This window comes from Pristiophorus japonicus, chromosome 12 (genome assembly GCF_044704955.1).
Source record: "Pristiophorus japonicus isolate sPriJap1 chromosome 12, sPriJap1.hap1, whole genome shotgun sequence".
In the NCBI taxonomy this organism is placed as follows: domain Eukaryota; kingdom Metazoa; phylum Chordata; class Chondrichthyes; family Pristiophoridae; genus Pristiophorus; species Pristiophorus japonicus.
Genome location: NC_091988.1, coordinates 144,591,996 through 144,605,705, shown reverse-complemented (window position 1 = coordinate 144,605,705; position 13,710 = coordinate 144,591,996). Strand labels below are relative to the sequence as shown.

General features: G+C 44.2%; 1 protein-coding gene across 1 annotated transcript in view; it reads left to right on the top strand.

The window, feature by feature from the left end:
- Positions 1–13,710, top strand: part of LOC139276875 (cadherin-like protein 26) — a 111,709-nt gene that overhangs the window by 45,455 nt on the left and 52,544 nt on the right. The window contains exons 8-11 of the mRNA XM_070894873.1: positions 500–759; positions 6,783–6,925; positions 8,989–9,222; positions 9,746–9,964. Of these exons, the coding sequence (XP_070750974.1) occupies positions 500–759; positions 6,783–6,925; positions 8,989–9,222; positions 9,746–9,964 (856 nt within the window). The remainder of the gene's footprint in view (positions 1–499; positions 760–6,782; positions 6,926–8,988; positions 9,223–9,745; positions 9,965–13,710) is intronic.

The following is a 13,710-nucleotide window of genomic DNA, read 5'->3' as shown; positions in this document are numbered from 1 at the left end:
TTCATTAGCCTCCTGCGTAAATTGTCTCGCATGCTGCCTGTTGTCCTCCCCCTCCATCATCATGAAAATCAAATAATAAAATGGCTGATTCAGCCCAGGGTGTACTGCGCATGCGTGCCCTGCATTAGCGTTTGCAATTGGACAGCACACCAGAAGTGCGGCAAAAAAAAAAATGTGTGCATGCGCAGAATGGCCAATTTTTTTTTTCCGGTCAGAACGTTCGGCTCTGTCACACAAATTGTGTGGTGCAACGCTGGAGTTAGCACTAATGCCCGTCGTGAAATTTCATTTGGCGAAAGTTGCAGAACTTAACGCTAACCCGGCGCTAAAATTTTGATTTTGCCACGGTTAGCGCCCGGAAACGGGCAAAATCGCATAAAGGCGAAAATCCAGCCCAAAGAATAGCAAAGAAATAATACAAAGGTTTATTAAAATAATGAAAAACTTTCTAAACTATTTAAACTATCATTCAACTGATTGTATGTTTCTACTATTGCAGTCTTTGGATTATGAGCATGGTGCACAAAGGAAAATTAGAATAACTGCTGAGAATGAAGAACCACTTTTTATATGTCCAGGAAACATTTCTGAAGTATTGCCATATTTTATTGCAATTGTTACTGTGACGGACACGAATGACCCTCCTATGTTCTTCCCTCCGATATTAATTGCTCACGAGATGGAAGGTCAGGAGCCTGGAAAAATACTGGGAAGATTTAATGCTACTGATAGTGATAAATTCCATAAGCATTCTTTCAGGTAATAAAAATAGTAATTGTTGAACGTAAGTATGCATACATCACGGTTTTTCACATTTATATCCCAATTGTTCCTTTCTTTTTGACTAAGCACTTATATAGCATTTACACCTGATACAATTCCCGATTATTACTTCACCTGCGAGTGCCCGAAGCTTGGGGAACTTTAACCCAACCTTTGGGACAGGATGAGCTGTCAGTATAGTCACTGTCAGACATTTTTTCCTTATGATTTTGCAGCAACAGAATGGATGAATTGAATGCAATAACTGATCTGACCCTTTTAGCAATAAATAATAGACTCTCCTGTAATGCACAACAAACTAGCAGAGAGCTGTCGATTTGCTCCCGCCTGTTTTGTGTAACCTCCCAAAATCAATTTCACCCTCTATGCCGCTAGTGAATAAATGCCTTATGTTAACTAACCTTAACAATATTATCTGGCAGTACCAAATTCTGTAACATTTACCAGGCAACATTCTTCACAACGGTAGCACTACTGGGCCTCCTAAAATGTAGGGCTCTGTGGGATCCGACACCAGCTAGTGGAAGAGCGATGACCGCCACTTCCTCGTTATTACGCCACGCTAACGGGTGTTGCAAAGTATAGTGTATGGAGAAAGAGTCAGACTGAACACTGTGAGCTCAAAGTAATGTGTGACCTTAGTTTTTTATTGCTGGTTTCCAGAGTGCCTCTCCAACCTGTGAAGTATTCCTAAATACCTGTGCTCCCAAGAGATTATGAGATCTCTTGGGACTCCGGGGAATGAGCCCTCTGGTGGCTGTACAGAGTATATACAAGTCCAGATACATAACAACATTCCCCCCTAAAGTCAATAGTGTAACTATTTACAATGTGAGTCGATCTGGGGCCCTTCTTGCCCTGGTTGATCGTCTCGGTGTGAAGGCTGATGTTGTTGAGCCATTTGTTGGGCCCTCGCTGGGCTGCTGTGCAGCTGGCCTTGCTGGGCTGCCTGGTGTGTTGGGCCCTGCAGGGCTGCTGTGGATGATGGTTTCTCCTTCAAGGTCAATCATGGTGCCGGTTGCCACTGGTGTGTGTGTTGGGGGATCAAAAAAGGTAGGGTTCAAGGTGGGTTGCTCAGGGTAGTCCGTGAATCTGAGTTTGATTTGGTCCAAGTGTTTCCAATGAATGAGTCCATTTGAAAGTTTGACCTGAAACACCCTGCTCCTCTCTTTGGCCAAGACAGTGCCGGGAAGCCACTTGGGACCTTGCCCATAATTTAATACAAATACAGGATCATTGACTTCAATCTTGTGTGACACATTTGTGCTATCATAGTATGCACTTTGTTGAAGCTGCCTGCTCTCTACCTGTTCATGTAGATCAGGGTGAACTAACGAGAGCCTTGTTTTAAGTGCTCTTTTCATGAGCAGTTCAGCAGGTGGGATCCCAGTGAGTGAGTGTGATCTCGTGTGGTAGCTAAGCAGGACTCGGGTTAGGCGAGTCTGCAGTGAGCCTTCAGTTACCCTCTTCAAGCCTTGCTTGATGGTTTGCATTGCTCTCTCTGCCTGACCATTGGACGCTGGTTTAAACGGGGCAGATGTGACATGTTTGATCCCGTTACGGGTCATAAATTCTTTGAACTCAGCACTGGTAAAACATGGCCCGTTGTCATTCACCAGGACATCGGGTAAGCCATGTGCGACAAACATGGCCCGCAGGCTTTCAGTGGTGGCAGCGGACATGCTGGCCGACATTATCTCACATTCAATCCACTTGGAGTACGCGTCGACAACCACAAGGAACATTATACCCAAGAACAGGCCTTCATGGTCGACATGTACCCTAGACCACGGTTTGGAGGGCGAAGACCATAAACTTAGCGGCACCTCCCTGGGTAAATTGCTTAACTGCGAGCATGTATTACATCTGTGAACGCAGGACTCTAAGTCCGCATCGATGCCGGGCCACCACACATGGGATCTGGCTATCGCTTTCATCATTACAATGCTTGGTTGGGTACTGTGGAGGTCATTGATGAAGGTGTCTCTGCCCTTCTTGGGGACCACTACTTGATTGCCCCACAAAAGGCAGTCTGCCTGTATAGACATTTCATCTTTGCGCTGTTGGAACGGCTTTATCTCTTCCTTCATTTCCACTGGGACACTGGACCAGCTCCCGTGAAGCACACAGCTTTTGACTAGAGATAATAAGGAGTCCTGGCTTGTCCAGGTTTTGATCTGCCGGGCAGTGACTGGTGATTGCTCACTCTCAAATGCTTCCATAAACATGGCTAGATCTGCGGGCTGCGCCATTTCCACCCCCGTGGTGGGCAATGGCAGCCTACTGAGAGTATCGGCGCAGTTTTCTGTGCCTAGCCTGTGGCGGATGGCAGAGTTGTATGCAGTCAATGTGAGCGCCCATTTCTGGATGTGGGCCAATGCGTTGGTATTTATCCCTTTGCTCTCGGAAAACAGGGATATAAGTGGCTTATGGTCAGTTTCCAATTCAAATTTTAGTCCAAACAGGTATTGATGCATTTTCTTTAACCCATAGACTCACGCTAACGCTTCTTTTTCAATCATGCTGCAGGCTCTCTCAGCCTTCGACAGACTCCTGGATGCATAAGCAACCGGTTGCAGTATCCCAAAATCATTGGCTTGTTGCAATACACACCCGACACCATATGACGATGCATCACATGCTAGTACCAAACGCTTACATGGATCATACAACGCAAGCAATTTGTTTGAGCATAACAATTTTCTCATTTTTATAAAGGCATTTTCTTGGCTTTTGCCCCAAACCCATTCGCCCCCTTTTCATAGTAAGACATGCAGTGGTTCTAGTAGTGTGCTGAGACCCGGTAAGATGTTACCAAAGTAGTTCAAGAGTTCCAGGAACGACCGCAGTTCCGTCACGTTCTGTGGCCTCAAGTGCATTCTCAATTGCTTCCGTCTTCTCATTGGTGGGCCTGATGCCGTCCACCGCAATCCTCCTTCCCAAGAACTCCACTTCAGGGGTCAGGAAAACGCACTTCGAGCATTTTAACCTGAGCCCCACGCGGTTGAGCCGACTAAAAACTTCCTCCAGGTTGTGCAGATGCTCGACTGTGTTCCAACCTGTGACCAAGATGTCATCCTGGAAGACCACGGTGTGCGGGACCGACTTCAGTAAACTTTCCATGTTTCTCTGGAATATTGCTGCGAATGATCGGATTCCAAACGGGCATCTATTATAAACAAAAAGATCTTTGTGCGTGTTGATGCAGGTGAGAGCCTTCGATGATTCATCCAGTTCCTGCGTCATGTAGGCTGAAGTCAGATCCAGCTTCATGAACGTCTTTCCTCCCGCCAGCACTGTAAAGAGGTCGTCGGCCTTTGGAAGTAGGTATTGGTCCTGCAGGGAGAAACGATTGATAGTTACTTTGTAATCGCCACAGATTCTGACGGTGCCGTCTCCCTTGAGGACTGGGACAATAGGACTGGCCCACTCGCTGGACTCCATGATGCCCTCTCTTTGTAGCCGGCCGAGCTTGATTTCTACCCTTTCTCTCATCATGTACGGTACTGCTCTCGCCTTGTGATGGATGGGTCGCGCCCCCGGAATTAGGCGGATCTGCACTTTTGCTCCTTGGAATTTCCCGATGCCTGGTTTGAACAACGAAGGAAATTTGTTTAAGACCTGGGCACACAAAGTGTCATCAGTGGGCGATAGCGCTCGGATGTCGTCCCAGTTCCAGTGTATCTTTCCCAGCCAGCTCCTGCAGAGCAGTGTGGGACCATCGCCCGGTACCACCCAGAGTGGTAGCTTGTGCACCGCTCCATCGTAGGAGACCTTTACGATAGCACTGCCGATTAGAGGAATCAGTTCTTTTGTATAAGTTCTTAGTTTCGTACGAAATGGAGTTAAGACTTCCCTTGAGGCCTTGTTGCACCACAACCTTTCGAAAATCTTTTTGCCCATGATGGTCTGGTTCGCGCCCGTGTCCAGCTCCATTGACACCAGGAGTCCATTTAGTTCAACCTTCAACATTATCAGGGGACAATTCGTGGAGAATGTGTGCACCCCATGTAACTCTGCCTCTTCTATCAGGGGTTCTGTTTTGTCGTGATCCTCCGTGGATCTGTCCTCTTCTGCAGCATGGTGGTTTGCAGGTTTAGCAGGCCTAGCAGCTCGCCTGCACACTCATTGGAGGTGTCCCATTGTTCTACAGCCCTTGCAAATGTATCCTTTGAATTGGCATGAATGGAAAAGACAATCACCTCCGCTGCGCCACCGAGGTGTTAATGGCCTCGCATTGATCACCCTTGATGGTGGACTCTGAGACATCTGCGGATGTGTAGCTGCAGGTATGTGTGACCTGCCCTGTCTGTTACGATTCGAAACCAACATAATTTTGTTCACAGTACTTGTAGCAGCACTTATGTGCTGAGAGATTTGCTTAGTATTGTCACTGGTGGCAATGAATGCCTGGGCTATCGCTATGGCCTTACTCAAGGTTGGGGTCTCTGCAGTCAAAAGTTTGCAAAGTTTTCGTGGCCAGAAAACGTCTCTGAGCATGTGCTCCAAATGTTCTTCAAATTCGCAATGTCCTGCAAGGTGTCTTAGCTCGGCGACATAACTCGCAACTTCCAGGCCTTCAGACCTTTTGTAGGTGTAGAACCGGTACCTCGCCATTAGAACTTTTTCCTTCGGGTTCAAATGCTCTTGGACCAGTGTGCACAAATTGTCATTCGATTTCTTTGTGGGTTTCGCTGGAGTGAGCGGATTCTTCATGAGGCCATCCGTTGGTGCCCCACAGACAGTGAGGAAGATCGCCCTTCATTTGGCAGCGCTCTCTTCCCCATCTAGCTCGTTGGCTACAAAGTATTGGTCGCGTCACTCCACAAAAGTTTCCCAATCATCTCCCTCTGATAATTTCTCCAGGATGCCCACTGTTTTCTGCATCTTTGGGTTCGCTATCTGTGTCTCGTCGCCAGTTGTAGTGTATGGAGAAAGAGTCAGACTGAACACTGTGAACTCAAAGTAACGTGTGACCTTAGTCTTTTATTGCAGGTCTCCAGAGTGCCTTTCCAACCTGTGAAGCACTCTTAAATACCTGTGCTCCCAAGGGATTATGAGATCCCTTGGGATTCCGGGGAATGAGCTCTCTGGTGGCTGTACAGAGTGTATACAAGTCCAGATACATAACACAAAGCACCTGAATTTCTAAACCGTATTCTCCTGGGAGAGGTAACAAAACAAATTAAAACCCAGGGCCAATCAAAGAAAATAAAAATGCTGGAAAATTACTCTCCGACACCCTCAGGCGATCAAAACCAGTCCAGGAAATCACATGGACTTAACTTGGGCTGGATTTTTGGCTTTGCCATTTTCGGGGCGAAAATGGAGGCAGGGCGGGAAATGTACCGCCCAATTAACGTCTGCGCTGTGTGGAGTAATTTTTGTCAATTGGCCGCGGCGTCAGGGGTGCAGCGAAAAGGGAGGAGTTGTACAACTTTCACGTCACAAAAACGGGAACCTTGCCAACTAAATTGCGGGGCCGGGAGCGCTCCGAGAGAGGTCTTGTTAGAGGGAAAAAAAAAATTCAGAAAAATATTCAGAAAGCATTGCCAACACCCTTACAACACAAACCACTACAAAAAAAAATAAAAGAATAAACACTGGAAGTTAGTGTTTTTACACTTTATCCACCTCACGGCCACAAGCAGGGCTGGATCGCTGTGTTTTCCCTGGCGGTACTGCGGGGTGTGCTCGGGGCGTAAGGGTCGGGTGTGAGTCCAAACTACTGCTGCTGTCACAACGAGATACACAGTTCCCCCCGGCGATGCTTCTAAGCACCGCCGCAAAACCCGACCGGAGGATCGCGCCCCGACACAAAAGACCTCACCGCCCCATTTCTCGCCGCGGAGGGTCAAAACCCGGCGAAATCCGGAGCGCAAATGATCCGAAAATCCAGCCCAACTTCTCTAGTTGTAGTATGTACAAAACCTAATGATTTATTAGTGATTAATGATGTAAATTCTGAATAACCAATCGTGTGTCTTTTCATTTGAAAGATATGTTCGAGGACTTGATCCAGCTGAATGGATTACTGTAAATTCAGAGACTGGTGTTGTCAAAACAGTGAAACAATTGGATCGAGAATCAACTTACGTGATTGACAATGCTTATACATTTACTGTTTATGCTATTGATGATGGTAAATTTTCTTCTGCAAATGTTAATTTACAGCTTACGTGCTTAGATGTGCATTTGATCTAAATGTATTTCCAATGCAAGCACACAATTCTGCTTTATCTCTCTCGGCCGGAATTTGCGGTCAGTGGCAAAGGAATGGTGCGAGCAATTTAGTATACTTATACGCCCACAGACTTTCTTTGGGATTTTGCACTGAAACTTGTGGCACTGAGAAAGCCAACACCCTCGACAGGGAATTTGGGACCTGTATGAACGGGGCAAGCAATAGTATTTCTCCTAACCAATCAGATTGCAGAATCCTTACACTAAGGGGGTAATTTTAACCCCCAAAAATGAATGGACTGGGGTCGGCTGAGATGTAAAAATTAAAAAAAACACAAACCAACCTCCAACCCGCCCACTTCCAGTTTTAATGGAGGCAAGATTGGGCGAGGGCAGCCAACCCAGTCCCAGAAGGCGGGTTGTTGATTTTAATATTATAATGAGGCTTGGAGCCTCCCATTTAATATGTCTTACATGTTTAACCCTGGCCCAATTACCCAGGCCTCGGTAAACCTGACAGCTCAAAGGAGGCAAGGACAGCTTCAGGGAAAAGGTAAGTGCTTTTACAGGACTGCTTGTGGGCTAGGAGAAGCAGAAGTGTGTCCTCGCAGTCCACCAATCTACCCTCTTCCCTGATATCGGACTCCACCCCCCCTCACCATCGGATCCACCCCACTGGCATCGGAGCTCCCCATCCCAAGGCCAGATCGGACATCCGAACCCGCTCGGGTTTGGAAACCTCCCCCGGGATCAGGGATTTGACCGCCTTCTGGTATCCAACACCCCACCACCCCTTCCCCAATAGGATCTGAGATTGGACCGCCCAAGATACAAATGTACCCCACCACAGATCATTAACTATTAAAGGAGGTATATTGAAAAATCTTATGAATTTTTTGTTAAAATATTGTGAAGTTTCACGAGGTAGGTTCTTTCCATTACAATAATGCTGACATTATTATTGGCGATAGTAGAGTTGATGGAAGGATTTGCATAGGGAGTAGCAGTAATCCTTTGAGAAGAATGTTGTGGTTGGTTGAAAGAACTGTGAGGTATTTCTTGACAGGAAGTATTGTGTTGGAGATATGGAGTCAAAGGAAATTATCAGGCCTCTTGAGTAGAAATAAAGCATTTTGGTTTTTCTCTAAATTTTAGTATTGTAATAAAATCAAACCTGATCTAGCAGTTATAGTATTATCCATACTGTCTGCTAGTCCTTGTTAATTGGTGGACCAGGACTCACTCCCTGGAGCGTTGCAGGCTTTTTGTACTGTAGTCATGGAACACAGAGAGATGTGTGTGGGGGGGCATTAGTTACAGAAGAATATTTCCAATGGAATTAGCTTGCATTGTAGTTTTGGGGAGCAGGGAAGAGTCCTGTCAGTTCCTATGCAGAAATGTGTCGTTAAGAGGGGAGAGGCTCACAGGAGGCAAAGGACTAAGAGTGAGAATTAAAAATACAAAATATCATTGGAAATGCTTTATTTCCATTTTTTGGAAGAGCCTGCAACAGTCTCTTTAATGACCGCTGGTTTGGCTGTTGAAAGTTCAGTTCCACTGGACTCCGCATAGGGGTACTAAAGGCGTCTTAAATATTTTAATCAGGCTCTTGCCTGTTTGGCTGCCTAAATCATGGCCCACTCCAAGATCGAATCGGGCAGGCCTTGGGTGGCAAATAAGCAGTAGATTTTTTTATGTACTTTTGACTGACTGTCACCAGTTATATTGAAAAAGGGACAACGGTAAGATGAAAATGGCCCCCACAAGGAAGCAATTGACCTTCTTCCATCTGTAGCCTCTTCTGAAGTTTGAAACATACCTTGAGCAAAACACTGATTTGTTACCAGCTGTGTCGCAGTACTTCAAATTATAGCTCTTTTGAGTAATTCTATTTAATTAACTTTACGTTTTAGAAGTCTCTCAACTCGGCTAAATGGTTTGAAAGCAATCAGTCCCCAAAGAAATTTGTGTAAGCGAGGTCACTTCATTTTTGTATTGACATCCATCTCTTGTTTACCCCAGATGAGATTCCAAATACAGGGACTGGCACCATGTCTCTCTTTCTGATTGATATTAATGACAATCTACCATACCTTACCACTTCATACCAAGAGATGTGTGATGATGGAGAAGTCTCATCTGTAACTGTTGCAGCAGAAGATGATGACCAGGAACCCTACAGTGGCCCCTTTAAAATTGAACTGCTAGACAATGAACAATCTATAAAGGACATGTGGAAATTAGGCAAAACAACAGGTATATATATAAAATATGTAAATATATTTTCTTTAAATGAGACGGGTGGAATATTGAAAGGAAAAACAGCAAATACTGGAAACACTCAGCAGGTCAGGCAGCATCTGTGAGGAGAACTAACTCATCAACATTTCAGATTTCCAGCATCTGCAGTATTTTGCTTTTTGGATGAAATATTTTAGATTTGGCATCCAATGAAAAGCAGGACAGGTCTTGTGCAATGAGGCTTTGTCACATCTTTTGGAAATGCACTGATGATATTTCATCAAATAAAGTTAACTTTCGTAGATAAGGTCAATCGCCACAAAATTAATGCTAGTGACTGTTTGAGAAAGGAATGCCTAAGATGATGCATGTAATCAGTGCCAAGCATTTCTATTGCTTCTCAATAGGTTTGCAATTAGTTATTTGTTTCTTTATTACTTGAAGTTGTGGCTAATGTCTGTGTTGAAACTATCGGGCAGAAAGCTATTCCATGGCCAATACCCTAACATTATTTCCTTTTGGTATTTTGTTGTGTCAGATAGCACTGTTCAGCTTGTGAGGAAAAAGCAGATTCCCATTGGAAACTACAATGTGCCTTTCAAAATCCAAGATAGGCAGGGGATTGCCCAAGAAACTTCATTGAATCTGCGCGTCTGTCATTGTCTTGATGGAACATGCCCTTCTGCAACTCCTAGAGCAACTGTCTTAGGGGGAGCCGCGATTGGACTGCTCCTTGCTGGTTTCTTACTTTTGCTCTGTAAGTACACACTCACACAAAAAGTTAGAATCGCATGTGCATTATTTTGACATTCAGTTGCAAAAGGTGTATAACCTTTAGGGGTTTCCAGCAACCTTCCTTTATTTGAAGGTTTAATACCATCAAAGCTAAAGTAGCAGAATTTAATTTTACATTCTAAAGCATACAGGTTGCTAAAATATATTTTAAAGCATTCCATCCTTAAAAGCTACTTTAACTTGTATAAACACTGAGGGCTGAATTTCCGCGTCTTCCCTGCTCCGTTTTTCACCCTGGAGCAGCAGCAATGGCGGCGATGAGGTGTTCTGGGTGGGCGGTTAGCCTCCAGCGCCCCACAGCGATCCTCTGGTCCGGTTATGCAGTGGCGCAGACAGCACTGCCCGGAAGAGTTGCGCCGGTGTGTAACGCTCCTGGTTGCGACACCAGCGCGAGTTTTGACTCTTGCCCGACTCGTTCGCCGGAAAACGTGCATCGCACTGACCGTCTGGGAAATCAGGGCGGTCCAACCATCCCGTCGGCGAAGAGGTGAGTAACAGACTCCTAAGGTAAGTGTGATTGTTTATTCTTTGAATTATTTTTGCGATTTGTGATGTGGTGGCATGGGCAATGTTTTGGGAATGCTTTTGTGGTATTTCTTTTTAGGTTTCCTCCTCCCATCCAGGCGTCTCACGGAGCGCTCCCGGCCCGGCTCTATAGTTCTGGAGTTTCCCATCCTAGTGCCTAAGAGAGGTGGACAAAGCCTCCCTTAGCGCTGCACAGGGCCCAGCTGCTTAAACTTAATTACTGAAGCGCAAACTATTCCCGGGCGCTACTTTTCGCGCCCTGCCACCATTATCGCCCCAAAAACATCACAGCTGAAAATCCAGTATTGGAAGCTCTGGGTGCATAAAAAGACACATGCTAAAATCATGTTTTGTGATATCAGAAAATGAACATGTTAACACATTCATATGAAATTCCTTTGAAATTGATATTAATGCTTAATATCATAGAATTATAGAAACGTACAGCAGTCATGCTTAGTCCCACATCCCCACATTTTGACCATAACCTTGTAAGTTCCTTATCCTCAATTACCTGTCCAACTCATTTTTAAAATTATTTATGAAATCAGCTTCTTCAGATAGAGCGTTCCAGATCCTGCCAGTGAAAAAACATTCTCCTCATCTCCACTCTAGATCTTTTGCCAATGATTTTGAATCTCTGACCTCTGGTTACTGACCCACTTGTAAATATTAATATTGAACATTTTTAATTTCTCTTATTACTAAAAGTAAATTATCAAATTATTTTCAGAACAGCCTGCCTGCTCCAACTATTTCTGACCCAAGTCACGATCAAGTATGCCGGAAAATTATTTATTGAATTAATCACACATTGCTAATTTTCAAGCATTTTATGCTATTCAATTTTCACTGCATGTGTAGCAGATTGTGATACATGTTTCATATAAAGTTAGAATCATAGAATGATACAGCACAGAAGGAGGCCATTCAGCCCATCTTGCCTGTGCCGCTCTTTGAAAGAGCGATCCAATTAGTCCAACTCCGTTGCCCTTTCCCCACAGCCCTGCAAATCTTTGCCTTTTAAGTATTTATCCAATTCCCTTTTGAAAGTTATTATTGAATCTACTTCAATCACCCTTTCAGGCAGGCCATTCCAGATCACAGCAACTCACTGTGTAAAAAATTTTCTCCTCATCTTGTCTTTGGTTCTTTTGCTAATTACCTCAAATCTGTGTCCTCTGGCTACTGGCCCTTTTGCCACTTGAAACAGCTTATTTTTATTTATCAAAATCCTTCATAAATTTGAAAGCCTCTATTAAATATTCCCTTAACCTTCTCTGCTCTAAGGAGAACAAGTTTTCACCTTCTCTTGTCTCTCTACATAACTGAAGCCCTGCAGCCCTGGTACCATTCTAAGATGAAATGGTATTGAATTAACCTTTGAACCTATGCTCAGTGGGTTGCACTCTCGCTTCTGAATCAAAAGGTGTGGGTCCAGCTCCCATTCCAGAAACTTGAGCACAAAAATATAGGCTGACACTTCAGTGCTGAGGGAGTCCTGCACTGTCGGAGGTGCTGTCTTTCGGATGACATTTCTCAGGTGAACGAGCTTGCTGTGCACAAATTGGCTGCCGTGTTTCCTACATTACAACAGTGACTACACTTCAAAAGTATTTCACTGACTGTAAAGCACTTTTGGGATGTCCTGAGGTAGTAAAAGTTGCTGTATCAATAAAAATCTATCTATCTATCTATCTATCTATCTATCTATCTATCTATCTATCTATCTATCTATCTATCTATCTATCTATCTTTCTTTCTTTCTGTTTCATAGTTCATATTTGAGCATACTGTACAGGATTATCATATTCATATAAATACAGCACAATTTGCAGTTTATACCAATAGTAGAATTAACAACTGCCTTTATTTTAAGATAGTCCAATGCCACTGCGGGGCAACTAATGACTCCCTTTAAAGGGGAAGCACCATTAAATTAACAAGTAGGAGCTCTCCTGGCTGGTCTCCCGTCTCTCACCCTCCATAAAAGTGAGCACATGCAAAACTCTGCTGCCTGGATCCTAACTCCCACCAAGGTCCATTCATCCATCACCCCGGTGCTCTCTGATCTACACTGGCTCCCAATCCAGCAATGCATCAAATTATTTCTTGTGTACAAATCCCTCCATGTCCTCACCCCTCCCTATCTCTTTAACGTCCTCCAGCCCTACAACCCTCCGAGAACTCTTCATTCCTCCAATTCTGGCCTCTTGCCCATCTCCAACTTCATTCGCTCCATCATTGGCAGCCATGCTTTCATGCATGACACTACATTTATCTAAATTAAACACCATTTGCCATTGTGTGGCCCACTGACCTAGGACATCTAAATCATTTTTGGATTTGATTGCACTTCTCTACCATCTTAAACTGTGTACAGATTTCTGTATCATCTGCAAACTTATTCACCATACTCCCAACACCAATACCCAGGTCATTAATAAAGACTGTGAAGTGTAGCAGACCCTGGAATGATCCCTAGGGGACACCAATAATAATATGTCTCCGAGCTGAACCACATCCATTAACTAACAACTCATTAACTTCGAGATTGGCGCCAATTCCTAATCGAGCATTTCAAATTTCTACCAATGCCACAAGATTCCATTTTGTGAAGTAATCTAGTATGGGATCTTATCAAAGGCTTTCAGAAAGTCCCGGTAGACAATGTCTACTAAATTTTGCTCATCCACTACCCAAGTGAGTTCCTCAAAAAACTCTATCAAATTTGTTAGGTATGGCCTATTTTTTTTGGAAGCCATGTTGTGAATTTCTAATGGCACCTTCCCTTTCCCAATGATCACAAACAGCATCATATTTGATCAATTCTAGCATCCTCCCAATGATGGACGTTAGGTTAGCAGGCCTGTAGTTTCCTGGTTTTAATTTGTTCCCTTATAGATAAGCTAGCTTCCAGTCTAAGGGAATTCTGTCTAACTCTGTGGAACTACTGAAAGATCTTATGAGACTGTATTTTTTTTTGTTGAATATTGTATTTGCCAAAGTGAACACTAGTGGTTGTGGAGAATAGAACATTTTCCCTCTGTACTATCAAGATCAACTGCTCCTGGGCCAGAACTAACATAGATGCAATTTAGAACATTGAGTAGACTATCCAAAAAAACCTCAGAGCACCTTCAACTGTACCAATGTGATAGAAAGAAAAAGAAAGACTTGCAT